Source organism: Heterodontus francisci, chromosome 6, assembly GCF_036365525.1.
Source record: "Heterodontus francisci isolate sHetFra1 chromosome 6, sHetFra1.hap1, whole genome shotgun sequence".
Taxonomy (NCBI): domain Eukaryota; kingdom Metazoa; phylum Chordata; class Chondrichthyes; order Heterodontiformes; family Heterodontidae; genus Heterodontus; species Heterodontus francisci.
In genome coordinates this window covers 60,005,932-60,027,661 of record NC_090376.1, presented here as the reverse complement: position 1 = coordinate 60,027,661, position 21,730 = coordinate 60,005,932, and the positions used below count along the sequence as shown (strand labels likewise).

Below are 21,730 nucleotides of genomic sequence, written 5' to 3'. Positions count from 1 at the left end.
CGAATTTCCTGGATCATGTGTTCCAGGAGGTCACCACCGCACAGGCAGAGAGAGTTCAGGATGGTAGATAGCCATTGGAAGAATAGGAAGAGGCAGGAAGTGCAGGAGTCTTCAGGGTGTGTGCCACTCTCAAACTGGTACTCAGCATTACTGACTGCTGGAAGTGAGGACACCTTGAAGGAGTGCAGTCCAGGCTATGGCACCAATGGTAAAGGAGGGAACAGCAAAGAGTAGAAATACAGTCACTATAGGAGATTACATAGTTAGGGGAGAGAAAGGCTTTTCTTTAATCTTCATCATGAGTCCTGCATAGTGTGTTGCCTCCCTGGTGCCAGCGCAAATGATGTCGCAGAGAGGGTTCAGAATATTCTGCAGGGGAAAGGGAATGAGCTGGAAATTGTGGTACACATCAGTACCAACGACATAGAGAGGGCAGGTATTGACGTCCTATGGTCAGAATTTCAGAAGCTAGGGAGGAAGTTAAAAAGTGGACCTCAAAGGTAATAATCTCTGGATTACTTCCAATGCCACATGCCAGCAAGAGTAGAAATAGCAAGATAGGGAGGGTCAATAGGTGGTTTGAGGCATGATGCAGGAGAGAGGGCTTCAGATTCTTGGGGCATTAGGACCAGTTCTAGGGCAGGAGGCAGCTATTCAAAAGCAATAGGTTGCACATCAACAGGACTGGGACAAATGTCCTCGTGGGGAGCTTCACTCGTGTTGTTAGGGAGGGTTTAAACTGAATTGGCAGGGGGATGGGAACCAGCATATAGAAGTAGGGAAGAGGAAGAAGATGCATAAGTGAGAGTGCTGAATAGTACTAGAGAAGGAAGTAATGCCATATTAGATAGGGGCAGACTAAAAAGGACTACAAGGAATATAAAGACAGGTTTAGTTGCACAAATAGCCATGTGCAAATATGATGTAGTGGCAATAATGGAAACCTGGCTTAAAAATGGTGAGGACCAAATGCTCAATATTCAGGGAGACAATGTGTTCAGAAAAGAGAAGAAAAATGGGAGGTGGGGTAGCAGTACTGATTGGGGAAGACATTGTAGTGTTGGAAAGAGAGGATGTCCTTGAGGGGACAAAGATAGAGTCCATTTGGTTAGAGTTGAGGAGCAAAAAGGGTATGATCATGCTCTGCGGGTATTCGAGAGGCCTCCAAATAGTGAGAATGAGAGAGAGAGAGGAGCAAATTTGCAGGAAATCACAGAAACGTGCAAGAATTATAGAGTGGTGATTCTGGGGGACTTTAATTAATTACCTAAATATCGATTGGAATAATGTTAGAATAAAGGGAATGGAAGGGAAGAAATTTCTGAAATGTATTCAGGATAACTTCTTGGTCCAACTGGGAAGAAGGCATTGCTGGATCTGGTGCTGGGGAATGAGGTGGGACAAGTGGACAAACTGTTTTTGGGGGATCACTTGGGTAACAGTGATCATTGTATCATAAGGTTTAGATCAGTAATAGAGAACAGCAAGGCACAATATAAAGTAGAATTTCAAAATTGGAAGAGGGCTAACATCAATGGGTATCTAGCCAACATAAAATGGAACTAATGTTTAACAGGAAAAACTGTAACAGAACAATGGGTGATTTTTGAGAAGGAGATGTTTCAGGTACAGGCTAGGTACATTCCAACAAGAGGGAAAGACAGGCAAACCAAAGCCAGGGGTCCTTGGATGATAAGGGAGATAGAGAATATGATGAAACAAAAACGGTGTATGATACATGTCAGGTGAATTCTTCAAGTGAGAACCAGGCCAAATACAATAAATTGAGAGGGGAAGTGAAGAGGAAAATAAGACTGGCAAAGAGAAAACATGAGAATAGAATGGCAGTTAACATAGAAGGGAACCCAAACATTTTTTACCAGCATGTAAATAGTCAGCGTGTAATAAGAGGCAGGGTGGGGTCTATTAGGGACAAAGAAGGTGATATATGCTTAGAGGTGCAGGGCAAGGCTAGAATACTTAATGGGTACTTTGTATTGGTGTTTACTAAGGAAGAGGATGCTGACAAAATATCGGTAGAAGTGGAGTTGGTAGAGGTAATGGACAGTGAATATTGATATGCAGGATGCACTGGAAAGGCTGGCTGTGCTTAGAGTGGATAAGTTGCCTGGTCCAGAAGGCTTGCATCCCAGATTGTGAAGGGAAGTGGGGGTGAAGATAACGAAAGGGATAGCCATAATCTTCAAATCTTCCCTAAATGTAAGGGGGAGGTACAAGAGGATTAGAAAGCGGCAAATGTGATACCCTTGTTCAAGAAAGGGTGCAAGGACATTCCTAGTTACAGAAGGCCAGTCAGTTTAACATTAGTGCTGGGTAAGGTTTTAGAGAGAATAATCAGGGGAAAAAAGTAACAGGCAGTTGGAGAGGTTTGAGTTAATTAAGGAGAGCCAGCACAGATTTGTAAAAGACAGATCACGTTTGACTAATCTATATGAATTTTTTGATCAAGTAACGGAAAAGGTTGATGAAGGAAATGCAGTGGTTGTTGTCTATATGTATTTTAAGAAAGCGTATGACAAAGTAGCACTTAAAAGGCATGTTAACAAATTTAAGGCTCGTGGAATAGGAGGGGTAGTGTCAGCTTAGATAAAAAATTGGCTTAAGGACAGAGAACAGCGAGCTGTGGTAAACGGTTGTTTTTCCGACTGGAGGATGGTAAACAATGGTGTTCGTTACGGGTCGGTGCAAGGACCACTGCTTGTTCAATACATGTAAATGACTTGCATATTAGAATATGGATGATACCAAACTTTCAGTTGATCCAAACAGTGAGGATGATACCAATCAACTGCAACCAGACAGAGATAGGCTAGCAGAATGGGCAGACAAGTGTGAGGTAATGCTTTTGAGAAGAAGGGATAGGGAGAGGCAATATAGACATAACGGCAGAGTTCTAAAGAGTGTGCAGGGACAGAGGGACCTGAGGGTTGTCATGCCCAGTAAAGACATATATTCCTACTTTTAAGATACAAGCTTTATTTTTTTTATTCATTCATGGGATGTCGGTGTCACTGGCTATGCCAGCATTTATTGTCCATCCCTAATTGCCCTTGAGAAGGTGGTGGTGAGCTGCCTTCTTGAACCACTGCATTCCATATGGGGTAGGTACACCCACAGTGCTGTTCGGAAGGGAGTTCCAGGATTTTGACCCAGAAACAGTAAAGGAACGGTGATATAAGTCAGGATGGTGTGTGACTTGGACGGGATCACCACTTGCAGGTGGTGACGTTCCCATGCATCTGCTGCTCTTGTCCTTCGAGGTGGTAGAGGTCGTGTGTTTGGAAGGTGCTGTCTAAGGAGCCTTGGTGCATTGCTGCAGTGCATCATGTAGATGGTACACACTGCTGCCACTGTGCGTCGGTGGTGGAGGGAGTGAATGTTTGTAGATGGGGTGCCAATCAAGCGGGCTGCTTAGTCCTGGATGGTGTCGAGCTTCTTGAGTGTTGTTGGAGCTGCACCCATCCAGGCAAGTGGAGAGTATTCCATCACACTCCTGACTTGTGCCTTGTCGATGGTGGACAGGCTTTGGGGAGTCAGGAGTGAGTTACTTGCCTCAGGATTCCTGGCCTCTGACCCTGCTCTTGTAGCCACGGTATTTATATGGCTAATCCAGTTCAGTTTCTGGTCAATGGTAGCCCCTAAGATGTTGATAGTCGGGGATTCAGCGATGGCCATTGAATGTCAAGGGGAGATGGTTAGATTCTCTCTTGTTGGAGATGGTCATTGCCTGGCACTTGTGTGGCACAAATATTCCTTGCCACTTATCAGCCCAAGCCTGGATATTGTCCAGGTCTTGCTGCATTTCTACACAGACTGCTTCAGTATTTGAGGAGTCGCAAATGGTGCTGAGCATTGCTGCAATCATCAGCGAACATCCCCACTTCTGACCTTATGATAGAAGGAAGGTCATTGATGAAGCAGCTGAAGATGGTTGGGCCGAGGACACCACCCTGACGAACTCCTGCAGTGATGTCCCGGAGCTCAGATGATTGACCTCCAACAACCACAGCCATCTTCCTTTGCGCTAGGTATGACTCCAACCAGCAGAGAGTTTTCCCCCTGATTCCAATTGACTCCAGTTTTACTAGGGCTCCTTGATACCATACTCGGTCAAATGCTGCCTTGATGTCAAGGGCATTCATTCTCACCTCACCTCTTGAGTTCAGCTCTTTTGTCCATGTTTGAACCAAGGCTGTAATGTGGTCAGGAGCTGAGTGGCTATGGCGGAACCCAAACTGAGCATCACTGAGCAGGTCATTGCTAAGCAAATACTGCTTGATGGCACTGTTGATGACACCTTCCATCACTTTACTGATGATTGAGAGTAGACTGATGGGGCGGTAATTGGCCGGGTTGGACTTTTCCTGCTTTTGTGTACAGGACACACCTGGGCAATTTTCCACATTGCCGGGTAGATGCCAGTGTTGTAGCTATACTGGAACAGCTTGACTAGGGGTGCGGCAAGTTCTGGAGCACAGGTCTTCAGTACTATTGCCGGAATATTGTCAGGATCCATAGCCTTTGCAGTATCCAGTGCCTTCAGTCGTTTCTTGATATCACACGGTGTGAATCGAATTGGCTGAAGTCTGGCATCTGTAATGCTGGGGACTTCAGGAGGGGGCCGAGATGGATCATCAACTTGGCACTTCTGGTTGAAGATTGTTGCAAATGCTTCTGCCTTATCTTTCCCACTGATGTTTTGGGCTCCCCCATCATTGAGGATGGGGATATTTGTGGAGCCACCTCCTCCAGATAGTTGTTTAATTGTCCACCACCATTCACGACTGGATGTGGCAGGACTGCAGACCTTAGATCTAATTCGTTGGTTATTGGATTGCTTAGCTCTGTCTATTGCATGCTGCTTATGCAGTTTGGCATGCAAGTAGTCCTGGGTTGTAGCTTCACCAGGTTGACACCTCATTTTGAGGTATGCCTGGTGCTGCTCCTGGCATGCCCTCCTGCACTCTTCATTGAACCAGGGTTGGTCTCCTGGCTTGATGGTAATGGTAGAGTGGGGGATATGCCGGGCCATGAGGTTACAGATTGTGGTTGAGTACAATTCTGCTCCTGCTGATGGCCCACAGCACCTCATGGATACCCAGTTTTGCATTGCTAGATCTGTTCGAAATCTATCCCATTTAGCACGGTGATAGTGCCACACAACACGATGGGCGGTATCCTCAATGTGAAGGCGGGACTTCGTCTCCACAAGGACTGTGTGGTGGTCACTCCGACCAATACAGTCTTGGACAGATGCATCTGCGACAGGCAGATTGGTGAGGACAAGGCCAAGTATAATTTCCCCTCTTGTTGGTTCCCCCACCACCTGCTGCAGACCCAGTCTAGCAGCTATGTCCTTTAGTACTCGACCAGCTCGGTCAGTAGTGGTGCTACCGAGCCACTCTTGGTGATGAACATTGAAGTCCCCCACTCAGAGTATATTTTGTGCCCTGGCCACCCTCAGTGCTTCCTCCCAAGTGGTGTTCAACATGGAGGAGTACTGAGTCATCAGCTGAGGGAGGGCGGTAGGTGGTAATCAGTAGGAGGTTACCTTACCCATGTTTGACCTGATGCCATGAGACTTCATGGGGTCCAGAGTCGATGTTGAGGACTCCCAGGACAACTCCCTCCCTACTGTAGACCACTGTCCTGCCCCCTCTGCTGGGTCTGTCCTGCCGGTGGGACAGAGCATACCCAGGGATAGTGATTGCAGTGTCTGGGACATTGTCGTTAAGGTATGATTCTATGAGTATGACTATGTCAGGCTGTTGCTTGACTAGTCTGTGGGACAGCTCTCCCAACTTTGGCACAAGCCCCCAGATGTTAGTCAGGAGGACTTTGCAGGGTCAACAGGGCTGGGTTTGCCATTGTTGTTTCTGGTGCCTAAGTCAATGCAGGGTGGTCTGTGCAGTTTCATTCCTTTTTATTGACTTCGTAGCAGTTAGGTACAACTGAGAGGCTTGCTAGGCCATTTCAGAGGACATGTAAGAGTTAACCACATTGCTGTGGGCCTGGAGTCACATGTAGGCCAGATCAGGTAAGGACAGCAGATTTCCTTCCCTAAAGGACATTAGTGAACCAGATGGGTTTTTACAACAATCGACAATGGTTTCATGGCCATCATTAGACTAGCTTTTAATTCCAGATATTTATTAATTAAATTCAAATTCCACCTTCTGCTGTGGGGATTCTAACCCATGTCTCCAGATCAATACCCTCAGTCTCTGGGTTACTAGTCCAGTGATATTACCACTACACCACCGCCTCCCCGCAAGGTGGACTCTATAAAATTGACTTTAACTTAAAAAAAAAAGTGGACAATGCTGCAAACAACGGTCACTGAAGGTCAGATGACCTGGCCTGTGTATTCGAACACTGCCTCACTGTCTGTTAAGGACAAAAGGATACAGTCCAGACTAAGAGGTCTCAATAACACCCATCCTGAAATCATCAAAAGTCATTCCTGAATTGAATGGTTTATTCTGAAGCAAAGAAGGCATGAAGTAGCCACATCATAACAGGATTATACTCATCCAGACATTAATGGATGGTCATGGATCCCACATCCTGGTCCATTGAGTGGTCACACCAGGGGAGAAGACCATGTGTCAGGTACTAGAAATGCTAATGATGAATTGTGACCTGAAAAGGTAACCGTCTGGAGAGAGATCACAATGACCTCACAGAAGGAGTCCAGCAAGGGCTGTGGAAAGACCCAGCCTAAACAAGAAGAAGCCCTGCTGCTGATTCTACACTTCAACCTAGTACAGCAGAGGGCGGCACAGTGGTGCAGTGGTTAGCACCGTAGCCTCACAGCTCCAGGGACCCGGGTTCAATTCTGGGTACTGCCTGTGCGGAGTTTGCAAGTTCTCCCTGTGACGGCGTGGGTTTTCGCCGGGTGCTCCGGTTTCCTCCCACTGCCAAAGACTTGCAGGTGATAGGTAAATTGGCCATTGTAAATTGCCCCTAGTGTAGGTAGATGGTAGGGAATATGGGATTACTGTAGGGTTAGTATAAATGGGTGGTTCTTGGTCGGCACAGACTCGGTGGGCCGAAGGGCCCGTTTCAGTGCTGTATCTCTAAATAAATAAAAATAAATAAAATAAACTGAAAGTGATTGCCACCTCCAGTCTGAAATCTTAACCACCAGAAATCTACAACACCTCAGCAAATTCAAGACTACAAACAACCCAGACCTGCACCTTTAAAAAGACTGTTCTACTTCGAAGATTCAACAGGTTTACAATAAACTACGATCACCTACTATACCTTGAACTCTTACCCTTTACTTTCTATCTATCTTCTCTCGAGAGTGTATGTGAGAATGGATACGGTGTGAGTGGTGTTGCGAACATTTTGGGGAATGAATATTGTTCAATAAATGATTAATCTTCTGTTTTAAACCTACAAGAAAACCTGTCACTGTCTGTTTATTTGTCAAGTAAAACACTCAAAGGCTAACTCATCATTTTAAACAAAATATGATTGCGGTCAGTTGGGAGATGAACAGTGGGAACCACCCATACCCTTACCACCTGTCCATAACAGGGTTCATGTGCATAGATGAGAGTACTTAGGAAAGCATATGGGATCTTGGGCTTCATAAATAGAAGTATTGAGCAGAAAAGGAGGGAAGTTATGCTGAAGCTTTATAAAGCTCCGGTGAGGCCACAACTTGAGCATTAAGTCCAGTTCTGGTCACCACACTTAAGGAAGGATGTGAAGGTCCTTGAGATGATGCAGAGGAGATTTACCAGAATGGTTCCAGAGATGAGGGAATTTAGCTGCATGGTTAGGTTGTAGAATCTGGGGTTGTTCTCCTTCGAGCAAAGGAGGTTGAAGGGAGATCTGATGAAAGTGTACAAGACTATGACAGCTTTAGATAAGGTAGGCAAAGAAAAGCTGTTCCCATTAGCAGATGGTACAAGGACTAGGGGACACAGATTGACGGTTTTGGCAAAAGATGCAGGGGGGCGGATGTGAGGAAGAACCTTTTTACACAGAAAATGCTAATGACATTGAACTTGTTGCCTACAAGGGTGGGAGAAGTGAAGACAATGAATGATTTTAAGAGGAAATTGGATGAGTACTTGAGGGAAATACACTGGCAGGGCTCTAGGGATAGAGTGGAAGAATGGAACTGACTGGATTGCTCTACGGAGAGCCAGCATGGACTTGATGGGTCAAATTATCTCCTTCTGTGCCATAATGACTTTATAACTCTCGATGACTCTATAAGACTTGGGGGTGCAGAAATGTTGATCATTAAAATGTCATGAACAAGTACAGAAAATAATGAAAAAGGCTAATGGATTGCTGGCCTTTATATCTTGTGGTCTAGAATACAACAGGGTAGAAGTCATGCCTAAGCCCTGGTTAGACCACACCTGGAGTACTGTGATTAGTTCTGGGCACCACACCTTAGGAAGGAAACACACCTTGGAGGGAGTGCAACATAAATTTACCAGAATGATACCTGGATTTCAAGGGTTAGTTTCCAAGTGAGATAACACAAACTAGTGTTATTTCCCTGGAATTTAGAAGTTTAAGGGTGATTTCATCAAAGTTTTCAAAATAGATAAGGTAGACAAACTGTTTTCGCTAGTTGGAGTGTCTAGGACTGGGGTCAGAATCTAAAAATTAGAGCCAGTTCTTTCAGGCATGAAATTAGAAACACTTCTAAACACAAAGTGTGGTAGAAGTTTGGAACTCTCTTCCACAAATGACAATTGATGTTAGATCAATTGTTGATTTTAAATCTGAAATTGATAGATTTTTGCTATCCAAAGGTATTAAGGAATATGGGGCAAAGGCAGGTTTATGAAGTCAGCCATGATCTCATTGAATGGCGAAAGAGGTTTGAGAGGATAATTGGCCTACCCCGATACTATCTTATGGGTATTTCTGGATTTGTTAAATGCTTTGGCACGGAACAGGGCTAAAAATTACTTACCGAAACAGAACTTGTGACTGCCTCCCAGTTCGATTTTGAGGGTTGTGGCTGTAAATCGTCCTGAAACGGAATGAAATAAATTTCCAGAATACTGATCTCCCTCCTTGTTCAAGTTGTTAATAAAGCCAGCAGCTTTGCAATGAAAGTGCTCAATGCCATCTTCCTAATGGGGGAGGCTACACATAGTACTGAATGCTAGCACTAAATTCATTAATGTCCCTCTAATGCTGTGATTTTGCTATAGTGGTTGTGGCTTTTTGTAGTATAAAGGAAAATTGCATGATATTACTCACACTTGAAATGAGATCAATTTATAAAGAAAGGACATCTTCAACACATTTTGATACATTTTGTGAAATGTGATGCTTTCAATTTTCTGGTTGACAGCTGATTTTTTGCTTTGCTGTAGGGCTCAATATATACATCATGTCAAAACTCTCCATATTAGCGGTTTAGAATGTTGTAAAATGAATGTTTTAAAGGCTTTTTATGAAGTAAGTTTTGAAAGGACTCATTGCAGCAATGTTGTTGTATGCATATGTATCATTATGCCAAATTGGGACTCATAATAAATATAAAGTCTTAGCTTCATGGAATGGATTTGACCATGTTGGACTGTCTCACAACTATTTATTTGTACTGAATATGATGTTGGTTAAATTTCAGGGGAAGAAACAGAGTCGAATGTGGGACTAGAATCCAGATTGCCTGAATACTCCAATTTTAAAACACACCTCAGAACAACTTCCCCTCACAGCTGGTCCTTTAATATCCAAACATTTCATGGTTTCTGTTTCCTTCTCACAGCCTTGCTCCACAATCACAGCCTAAATTAACTTCCAATCTATATGCCTTTGCCATGTTCAGACCCTTATTCATAAGTGCAATTCCTTATATTTTATAATATAGTATAACAAGATATTTTTTCAGGGCATGCCAATAACTAGATCAAGAAAAGGCACACTATGCTTGAAGAAGCCACACCCAGCCGAGTCGACCCTGCAAAGTCCACCTCAATAACATCTGGGGATGTGCAAAAACTGGGAGAATCAAACCATACCTTACAGCCAATGTCCCAGACTCCTCCATCATCATCCCAAGGTATGTCATGTCCCACTGGCAAGACAGACCCACCAGAGGTGACGGCACAGTAGTAAACAGTTGGGAGGGAGTGGCCCTGGGATCCTCAACATTGACTCCAGACCCCATGAAGTCTCATTGCATCAGACCAAATATTGGCAAGGAAATCTCCTGCTGATTACCACCTACCACCCTCCTTCAACTGATAAGTCAGTGTTCCTCCAAGTTGAACACCACTTGGAAGAAGCACAGAGGGTAGCAAGGGCACAGAAATAGGTGAAATTTAATGCCAGTGGTCGGGGTCTCGGCAGTGGACCTGGAAGGGGCCGGCATTGCCACTTGGGTAGAAGCGGCCAGCTGAATGCCATTACACGGCAGCTGGCTAATTTGCAAGATGGAGGCTCAGGGCCTGGCCAATCAGGTGCTGGGGGCGGACAGGAAGGTGCCAAAACTGGCATCAGCTGATATGAGAGCAGGTGCTGGCATCATTTTTAAATGGCAGCCACACCTCACTGCAGAGTTCTTGATATATCCTGGGTTGCCATGGGAGCCACTGAGAGGTGCGACCTTGAGGTTCCTGAAGAGCTCTCCTCATCTGTGCTGTGCCTGAAGGGCTCTCATCTTCTGTGCTGCCCTTCGAGAATCAACATTCCCCCCCCACCCCCAACAATCTGTGTGCAGAGCACCAACAATAGAGTGTCACAGATGGCTGTGAGAAGGAGAATGTCACAGGGCAGACGAAGAGTGGCCCCACGGTTCAGCAATGCTTCACTGCAGGGTCTCTTCCAAGCTGCATGGGAATTTCAGGAAGTGCTGCTCCCTACGGATGAAGAAAGCTTCCCACCTGGCCAAGAAAGCCTGGACAGAGATGGCACTGGAGGTCAGCAGCTATAGGGTCCAGCAGCATACATGGCACACTGTCATTTGCAGGTCAATGACTTCCTCTGCACTATCAGGTTGAGTGTAACTAAATGCTTAGAACGCTATGGCTTTCATCCGGGCAACATGCGATGGGTTTCAACATGGGGAGGGACCGGCCAGGCGGGTGAACGAATTTTGTGTGCCACCACTGGCTGCCTCATGATCAATGGCTGTATGTGGGCGACTGACATCTGCCACTCATTGGCTGCGTTCTTCAAGTCCCATGAGAGTAGACAAATGGATGAGACTTCTGGGATCCCCCATCATGTCAGAAATGCAGAGTATTTCTTAAATGGTGAGAGGCTGGGAAGTGTTGATGCCCAAAGGGACTTGGGTGTCCTTGTTCATAAGTCACCGAAAGCTAACATGCAGGTGCAGCAAGCAATTAGGAAGGCAAATGTTAAATTGGCCTTTATTGCAAGAGGATTTGAGTACAGGAGTAAAGAAGTCTTGCTGCAATTATAAAGGGCCTTGGTGAAACCGCACCTGGAGTATTGTGTACAGTTTTTGGTCTCCTTGCCTACTTGCCATAGAGGGAGTGCAACGAAGTTTCACCAGACTGATTCCTGAGATGGCGGGATTGTCCTATGAGGAGAGATTGAGGAGACTGGGCCTATATTCTCTAGAGTTTAGAAGAATGAGAGATGATCTCATTCAAACATACAAAATTCTTACAGGGCTCAACGGGGTTTATGCAAGAAGGATGTTTCCTCTGGCTGGGAAGTCTAGATCTAGGGGACATAGTCTCAGAATAAGGGGTAGGTTATTTAGGACTGAGATGAGGGGGAATTGCTTCACTCAGAGGGTGGTAACTCTGTGGATTTCTCTACCCCAGAGGGCTGTGGAGGCTCAGTCATTGAGTATGTTCAAGACAGAGATCAATAGATTTCTAGATATTAAAGATATTAAGGGATATGGGGATAGTGCAGGAAAATGACGTTGAGGTAGAAGGCCAGCCATAATCTAATTGAATAGCGGAGTAGGTTTGAGGGGCCGAATGGCTACTCCTGCTCCTAGTTCCTATGTCTTAGAGAGATGCCAGCTGATTAGGTGGCCAGCTGATCATTGTGTGGAGACTCATCTTCCTCTTATGCCTGCAGGTGGAAACAGCACAGAACGCAAAAGAGACGGCCAAGATGGATGGAGGGCGGCCATGCAATAGCGGATGATGAGACAGGAGTGCAGAGCGAAGAGAGTGAAGAGGCCTCGAGCTTGGTGTCCACCGCTAGACAGCAAGGAAGCGCACAGCAGGCATGGATGGGAGGAGGGAATGGGAAGGCCTTAGTCATAACTGTTTGTGTTCTCCTATGCAGATTTCTGCACTCAGGAAGGATGGGTGCTGCCTCAACTGGGACCTTGCAGTCCATCTCTATGGAGGAGGATGACAATTCCTCATAGGATTCACCGTCACATCATTCCCCTGCATCCTCCACCAGCACGGATAGATTCACGTTGGTGACACCGCATTTGCGATTAGATTTGGGTCACAAGTTGGTGAGTACCTCACAGATGCAAAGGACCAGCTGACAGAAGCTGGGACAACTGAAGGTCCTGACAGGCAGAGTTGGGGACCCGGTCCATGCTGAGCCCCAGGCTGATGATAGACCTCTGGTTTCGGCCACATGTCCCCTACAGGAGATGCAGGGGAACGCCTGGAGGAGCTGCCAGAGGCAATGTGCAACCTTGAGTGGACAATGGAAGAGTCCATCCTGGCCATGAGTTCTGCCATGTCTCAGGCATATGAGCGCATGGTTTCCTCCTTCGAGAGGCTGGCAACCCTCATGGAGATCCAGGTTCAGCAGACCACTCAGTGGTGCTGGATATGGGCACAGACCTGCATACTATCACTTTGGCCATGAGTTCTATGCAGCAGTGGCCAGCTGTAAGGGGGAAGAGGCACCTGGTCTTTCCTCCAGGTGCACCTTCATCTCCAGTAGACAAAGAGGTGGCATTGTGCACCGAGCAGGAGGAGGAGCAGCAACCTACCACATCTGGGGGCTCCTCAAGGCGCTCTGAGGGTGGATGGGCACTCCTCAGCCCCTCTGCCAGTGACCCAAGTGCCTCCTGCAGCCACAGCAACAGTGGAGGTTCCTGCACCTGTGTGGAAGACCCTCAGTATGCCGTGGCCCTCCAGGGCTCAGGCAACCAGAGGATGGCCACCAAGGTCATCACAGGCCATGGGGTAGCACGACCAGCAGCCTGCCTCCACCTCAGCTGCGTGCAGAGATTTGTACCTCGTAGGAGCACATGGAAGGACATTAGAAGGAGCACCTAGAAACACCAGGAGTGCACAGGTGTTAATAGTCTGTACATGTTTATGATTGGTTGTTATATTTCAGTAAATAGTGTTTTTGCTTTGGTTTTAGGTGATTTATACAGTGAATGTTGCCTTGTCTCTTGCTATGTACACCTTTGCACCCTCATCTGCTTACCTGTTAGGGGGGAGATGGAGTCTGGTCTTCTCCATGGATGGGGCAACACACATGGAGAAGCTGGGTGACGGATGCTGTTAAGTACTAAGTGTAAGGTGATGTAATGGCAACATGGGTTGTAGTTTTATGCAGCAGGCATCTCAAGGACCTCATGCCTGCTGGAAGCAGGTGTGAATGCATGTGGCATGAGCTTCCCGTGTGTGTCTCTGCATGGCTCTGGCCTCTGGTGCAGGCAGCACATCCTGCTGACCTGCTCTGCCCCTCCTCCACATCCTCCTCCTCAGATGAGGAATGTGTCTCATCCAAGTTCTCTGCTGCGCTAGGTTATGCAGAGCACAGTAGACAACAATGATATGGAAACCCTTGCTGGGGCATACTGCAACGCACCACCAGAATGGTCTAGACAATGGACTCTCATCTTCAGCAGGCCAATTGTATGCTCCATCTTGTATGCTTCCAGGTTGAGCAGTGGCAGGCACTGTAACATTCCTCGGCTCAGTGTGAGTGTTCCTCACTGGTGTCAGCAGCCACGTCTTGAGTGGGTTCCCCTTGCCCCAAGGATCTATCCCTGAAGGCATGTTGGAGTCTGGAACAGCTGGCACCTGGGAGTGTTGAAGAACATAAGCATTGTGAATGCTCCTAGGGAAGGGGGAACACACATGCAGGATGCGCTTTTGGTGCCCGCAGACCACTTGGACGTTGATTGAATAACCCCTTCCTGTTAATGAAGGCCACAGGCTGCACTGAAGGAGCTTTCATTGCCACATGGGTGCAATTGATTGCACCCTGAGTCTGTGAAAATCCTGCAATGGCCCCGAAGCCAATAGACCTCTCTGCCTGGTTATCAGGGTCAGTGCAGTAGCACATGAGCTTTCCGGCCCTTTTGCACAATGCATTGGTGACCTCCTTAATGCAGTGGTGAACTGTGGCCTAGGAGACCCTGCACATAATTCCTGTGCATCCCTGGCAGGAGCCGTATGTGTAGAACTTCAACACAGCCATGACTTTCAGCGTGACTGGCATTGGGTGCCCACGAATTCCCCTGGGTCGCAAATCACTCTGTAGCATTGTGCACAGGTTGGTGACAGCCTCTTTTGACAGCCAAGATCTTCGTTGGCACTAGCGCTCTGACATTTGGGTAGTTCCTGCGATTCTGGAAATTTCTGGGCTATAGTTGGCCCTGCCTTGGGACTTGGTCCTGCTGCCATTGCACTTGGCTTCCTTTTATGGCTTACCCAGCCAAAAGCTGACCCTCTTGCTGCTGAGCATTGGTGCCTCTGGCACCTGAGATACCCTCCCGCTGCGCCACTCCTGCTCTGCGCAGGGGCTCAGAAGACCTGGGTGGATGTGTCCCATGGCTATTTCAATCCCTCTTTGCTGGTCACTGCCCTTGCATGAGATGTCCTCCAGTTGGTCCTAGGCCTTCGTGGTCTACCTGGTGCCAGTGGCACTGCACCTCTGCTTGCCTTGCTGAGAGGCAACTAATGCTAATGTCTGCCCCTCAGCTCCTCTGAGCTGCCCCACTAAATGATTGCAATGGCCTCCTCTGCCCTTTCTGTAAAAGTTTCCACTCCAATGAAAGGCATCTCCCCCATGGCTGACCGACCCCTCAGTACATGAGACCTCGCCTGGATGCTGCCACCTTTCACTGGTCGATCTGATAATGACTAATCCCATGATCCCCGTGCGCCACACATTTAATTCGCAAGGTAGCATTACTTTTCATTTAATTGCATGTAAATGAGATTTAAGTACTTCTTTGACTATTAAAATTGACTTCCCGCCACTTCCCTACAGCATCACTGCCTTGCTGCCTCCCCGCCACCAGCATAATGTAACACAGACTTCCCAACGGCGAACTTCCAAAACAGCGCCCTCACGGTTCTACCGCTAGCACTCCACCTCGCTTCCTGCTCCATCAGACACCATTAAATTCCGCCTAATGTACTTAACTTCAATGATCATCACCAAGAGTGGCTCAGTAGCACTATGACTTACCAAGCTGTCAGAGCCCTGAAAGACATATCTGCCAGACCTGCGGTGGTGGTGAGAGAACCAACAAGAAGGAAAAATCTACTTGACCTCATCCTCACCAATCTGCCTGCCGCAGATGCATCTGTCCATGACAGTATTGGTAGGAGTGACCACCGTATAGTCCTTGTAGAGACGAAGTCCTGTCTTCACACTGAGGACACCCTCCATTGTAGAGGCCTGCTACCCAACCCAAAACCGACGGGACCCGACGACATGTGTCAGGTTCGGGTCGGGTCGGGCCCATCTTCTGGGGCCAGCTTTCGGGCTCGGTACGGGTCGGGCCGAGTCCAGGTCAAGTTGGGTCGGGTCAGGCCGGGCACACATAGTAAGTGCTCTGCTGGTAAGTGTTAAAAATAAAAAACTTACCTGAGCTTGGAGTCCAGGACGAAACTGAGTCTGTGCAGTGAGTGAGTGACATCACTACGACGTCATCGCGCATGCGCTGCAGCTTCTTGCAGGTTCGGTGTCAGGAAGCTAAGTAAAGGGATGGTCAGGTCGGGCTAGGGTCGGGTCGAGTCAGGGCGGGTTCGGGTTGGGTCGGGCTCGGAGCAGAATCGGAGGGACTCGGGGCGGGTCGGGCTCGGGTCCGCTGTGGTTTGGCCGGATTCGGGTCGGGTTCTTTTTCCTGACCTAAAGCAGGCCTCTACTCCATTGTGTTGTGTGGCACTAACACCAAGCTAAATGGGAGAGACTCAGAACAGATCTGGTATCTCAACTAGCCAGATGAGGAGGCTTCAGAAACATCCCCTTCCTGAATGATGGGGGAGCTCAGCACATCAGTACAAAAGACAAGGCTGAAGCATTTGCAAACATCTTGAGGTAGAAGTGCCAAGTGGATGATCCATCTCGGCCTCCTCCTAAAGTACCACCATCTCAGATGTCAGTCTTCAGCCAAGTTGATTCACTCCATGTGATATCAAGAAACAGCTGAAGGAACTGGACACAGAAAAGGCTAAAGGCCCTGACAACATCTGGCAGTAGTACTGAAGACTTGTACAGCTACAACAATGACAACTACCCGACAATGTGGAAAATTGCCCGGGTTTGTCCTGTCCACAAAACGCAGGACAAATCCAATCCGGTCACTTACCGCCCCATCAATCTACTCTCGATCATCAGCAAAGTGATGGAAGGTGTCATTAGAACATATGAACATAAGAAACAGGAGCAGGAGTAGGCCATTCAGCCCTTCGATCCTGCCCCATCATTCATGGTTGATCTACTTCAACACCATTTTCCTGCACTATCCCCGTAACCCTTGATGTTTTTAATATTTAGAAATCTCTCAATTTCAGCCTTGAACATACTCAACGACTGAGCCTCCACAGCCCTCTGGGGCAGAGAATACCAAAGATTCACCGCCCTCTGAGTAAAAAAATTGACCTCCTCCAGGCGCTTACCCATTGTCTCTCGAGACAAGGAGGCCAAAAGAAGAAAGAAGTTAATACTGAAGAGGATTGTGGCAGCATACAAGAATGTGTTATTAAACATCTTTGTAATTTGCAAATCAATTCCAATTAGATAAGTGTGAGATGGTGCCTTTTGGTAGTATGAATAAAGAGACCACGTAAATAAACGTAAATGGAGTCGGGGAGCAAAGGGTTCAAGTAGTACAGATACACAATTCACTAAAAGTAACAACACAGGTCAATATGGCCATAAAAAAAGAAAAGTACCGGGGTTTATTTCTAGAAGGATAAAACCGAAAAGCAGGGAAGCTATGTTAAACTCCTATGGAACCTTGGTTAGACCACAATTGGAGTACTATGCATATTTCTGATCTCCATAGCATCATGCACACAAGGACTGAATTTTGTTCAGCTCCTGACTTCGGGCTCCGTGGCTGGGGTGGGGGGGGAGGCCAGAAGATCAGAGCAGCAGTGGCCTGCCACAGAGCCCGAGGCCGGGATTGCCGGGCCCAATCTTCCCAGCAGCAGCGAGGCTCCGTGGCAGCCCCCTCGCCACTCGGTAATGGGACCCAACTTTAAATATTTAAATAAAGGTCATGAATGCATTTAAATACAATTCCCCATGATCTTATCTGCAGTTCTGGCTCTTCCATGTCATGGGTAGCACTTGCGCCTTCACTTTCCCATCCAGGGAAAGCTGGCACCACTGAGGTGGGGAGGGAGGATCTTAGGATTTTTACTGTAGTGATGGGTAGACGGGGTCAGCTCTGCATTTGTAGTGTAGGTGGGAGGAAGGCGTGACCTCTGCACTTTGTGCAGTTGTGTGTGTGGGGGGGGTGGTGTGTGTGGAGAAGAGGGCAACTCTGCAATCTGTTTTTTTGTGAGGGCATTGGGGCACACAGATATTTGCAGTGTAGTGTGGGGGGGGGTTCAATTCTGCAGTCTCTGGGCAGGTCTGGCAGCCCTTTTAAAATGGTGCCAGCGCCTGCGCAGATGCAGTTGACGGTGTTCACGGCATCGCTGAGGCCACCCCCGTGACGTGATTGTGGGGGCGGTCCATCTTGCATATTTAAATGAGATGCCGCATACACGATCGCGGCATCATGGCAGCGCATAGCCCTTGCTTGCGGGCTGCCATTTTTTCCGCCCACCAGGAAAGCAACATTCAGCCTAAGAAGTGCAATGATACAAATTATGGACTAAATCTGAAGAGTTATAAAAACTGACCTAGTCTTTTAAAAAATGGGCCGTTATTTTAAAAGTAAACAATGCTCCAAAATGGCCACCGAAGAAAATGGGATTGGCCTTCGTATATTCAAACTGTCTGAAAGGGACAAAGGAAAATATTCAATTGTACCCATGCTGCACCCATCCTAAATCATTCCAGAATTGAATGGCTTCTTCTGAAACAAGGAAGGTGTGAAGTAGCCATGTCCTGGGCCATTGTGCGATCACTATGGGGAAGAGACCAAAGCGTCTCCTACCAAGAGGTGAGAAGTAACACAGCTTTACCTTAAGAAAGCAGCCAAGAGAGAGACAGTCCAGAAAGAGAAAGAAGAAAAGCAGCATCCAGAAGCTTGCTTCCAGCAAACCAGAAGGCATGTGCCCTGCTATAGAATCCTACATCTACACCATATGCCAGTGAACTAAAAGTGACCCACTGACCTCAACTGAACTTTCAACCAAGAGAGAAATCTACAATCACCTCAAGCCTGCACCCAATGAGAACTCGATTTCCAAGAGAATTCAACAGATCTACCGTGATCTTCCTGCACCGCTCCCCCCTACCACCCCTGTCACCGTACTTATAATCACTGTCTCCTTTTTCTCCCTCTATCTGTCTCTTCTTGTGCGTGTGTGTGTGAAAGAATGCATGAGTGGATGTGGTTGCGACAATTTCAGGACAAGGCGTATTGATCAAGAAACAATTGATTTACTGTTTTTAAACCTACAAGAAAACCTGTCACTGGTTATTTGACAAATAAAACAACAAAGGGTTGAACCCTAATATCAAAACACACTTGCTGCAGTCAGGTGGGGAGTTGAAAAGTGGGAACCACCCACATATCACCACGTGGCAGGAACAATGTTATCAAAAAGATATCGAGGAACTGGAGAAGGTGCAAAAAAAAATCAACAAGCATGACACCAAAATGAGACGCCATAGCTATCATGAAAGATTGAACAGACTTGGGCTCTTTTCTCTAGAAATGAGATTAGGGGTTGATCTGATAGAAGTCATTAAAGTTACAAAAGCGTCTCATAGATTAGATGTAGAAGAAATGTTTTTACTTGTGGGGAAGCCAAAAACTAGAGTCCGTAAATATAAGATAGTCACTAAAAAATCCAATAGGGAGTATCCAGATGGTAGTTAGAATGTGTAACCTACCAAAAGGAGTATTTGAAGTGAATAGCATAGATGCATTTAAAATAAACATATGGTGGAAAAAGGAATAGAAGATCATGCTGATAAAGAAGGATGGGTAAAGGCTCTTATGGAGCATAAGCACCAGCATGGACCAGTTGGGCTAAATGGCCTATTTCTGTGCTGTACATTCTATGTAATCTCAGCCTTGTACTACCATATACCGCCTATTTACCTGGCATCTGGGACATCTTCCTGTGTATCGGGAGCTTTAAAATTGGTTAAAGGATAAAATTACCTACACACAACAATAATTAAAGGAAGCTGATTTACAATTGATACACAAATATCAAATTTGAAACTGAAAATACCACTAACACTCCCAAAATAATGTTTAGGAAGTTAAATTGCACGTAAATCTGTAGCCTTGATAATAATGTTACATAAAACTCAAATGATCTTGAGTAATGCCAAAAGGCAATCCGCTAATGTTATCTATGAAATGGTACAATATGTTTTCCCATGTCATTTCTCATTTGATGAGCTCCAGTCCAAGCTGGACCATCTGGAGCTGATGCCAAAATTTCCCACAGGATGAAGGGAAAAACCAGAGGGTACGGTCAATCTTATGACTGACTTGATGCAGTAATGACATAATCCTGAGAACAGATCATCTGCCTACTCTCTCAGCTATGGGAATGGTGAGTCATGTGGGATGGAATGTAAACAGGGGAAGATATATATCAGTTACAAGGTGGGGTGAGGAGGAATAGAATATATTTATTTTGACGTTAAACTAATTTGTAGTTAACCTGAGATTAAAGGTTATCCATAGGTCTGTTTATATATCTACAGAGTGAATTTTGAAAGGCTGCTGGCATACAGCCTCACTAAATGGGAGCATAGATTAAGAATCATGCATGGAGGTCAGTGTACCCGATTTATGGTACTCCCAATTACCTGGTGGTTACTTATTATTATGTCTTAAAGTAGGGTGTAAAGCAAAATAACCTCCATGCCCAATTCTCTGAACCCACATCCTCAGTGAATAAGGCTCCATTTCAGGAGCACAACCATACAAAATTTATCATGTGGTCTTTCTTTATCTGACTTCTGGCCTTTTCACAGGCCATTTGCATAGGATATAACTGAGATAGTATGTTATGTCCTTCTATATGATGCTGTTTTTCATGTACAAGTCTGAGCAACATTTGATTAAAGTGTTCATGAAAAACTTTACATCATCCACTTGGAACATAAGGACATAAGAAATAGGAACAGACGTAAAGTCCATCGAGCCTGCTCTGCCATTCAATACAATCATGGCTGATCCTCAGCCTCAACTGCACTTTCCTGTCTATTCCCCATATCCCTTGATTCTCTGAGAGACCAAAATTCTGTCCATCCGAGCCTTAAATATATTCAACAATGCAACATCAACAACCCTCTGGGGTAGAGAATTCCAAGAATTCACAACCTTTTGAGTGAAGAAATTTCTCCTCATCTCAGTCCTAAATGATTGGTTCCTTATCCTGAGACTGTGTCCCCATGTTCTAGATTCCCCAGCCAGGGAACAACCTCTCAGTGTCTACCCTGTCAAGCCCCTTCAGAATCTTGTATGTTTCAATGAGATCACCTCTCATTCTTCTAAACTCCAGACAGTATAGACCTAATTTGCTCAGCCTAATACTCAGAGCTAATTACTCAGGGCTAATTAATAATCCTTGTTGTAAAAGAACCTTTAGGGATGAGTGACCATAATATGATAGAATATTACATTATGTTTGAAAGTAAGGTAGTTCAATCTGAAGCCAGGGTGTTAAATTTGAACAAAGGAAATTATGAAGGTATAAGGGGCAAATTGGCTGAGGTGGATTGGGAAAATACATTAAATTATGACAGTACAATTAAATAATTATTACATAGTTTACAGCAACTATACATTCCTTCAAGGCATAAAAATCCAAAAAGTAAAGTCAATCAACTGTGGCTAACAAAAGAAGTTAAGGAAGTTTTGTATAAGATTAAAAGAAAAGGCCTACAAAGTTGCTAGAGTAAACCTGAGGGTTGGGAGGATTTTAGAATACAGCAAAGGAGGATGAAGAAACTGATAAAGGGTGAATAGAATATGAATGTAAACTAGCAAAAAACATAAAAACAGACTGTAAAAGCTTCTATTGGTACATAAAAAGGAAATGTTTGGCTAAGATAAATGTGGGTCTATTACAGGAAGAGTCAGGAGAATTTATAATGGGGAATAGAGAAATGACAGCGAAACTAAATGATTACTTTGTGTCTGTCTTCACAGAGGAAGATACAAGAAATCTCCCAGAATTAGAGATCCAAAGGGCTAGGGAGAATGAAGAATTGAAGGAAATTAATATTAGTAGGAAGGTTGTATTGGAGAAATTAATGGGGCTGAAGGCTGATAAGTCCCCATGACCTGATATTCTACATCCCAGAGTGTTGAAAGAGGTAGCTATGGAGATAGTGGATGCATTGGTGATCATCTTCC

At 45.9% G+C, this 21,730-nt stretch overlaps 1 protein-coding gene across 3 annotated transcripts in view; it reads right to left on the bottom strand.

Moving 5' to 3' along the window:
* pdgfd (platelet derived growth factor d) overlaps window positions 1-21,730 on the bottom strand; it is a 215,649-nt gene that overhangs the window by 61,895 nt on the left and 132,024 nt on the right. For 2 of the 3 annotated variants that reach the window (XM_068033754.1, XM_068033755.1), the window contains exon 4: window positions 8,975-9,034. The exons of the other annotated variant lie outside the window; for it this stretch is intronic. In XM_068033754.1, the coding sequence (XP_067889855.1) occupies window positions 8,975-9,034 (60 nt within the window). The remainder of the gene's footprint in view (window positions 1-8,974; window positions 9,035-21,730) is intronic. 3 annotated transcript variants of the gene reach the window in all.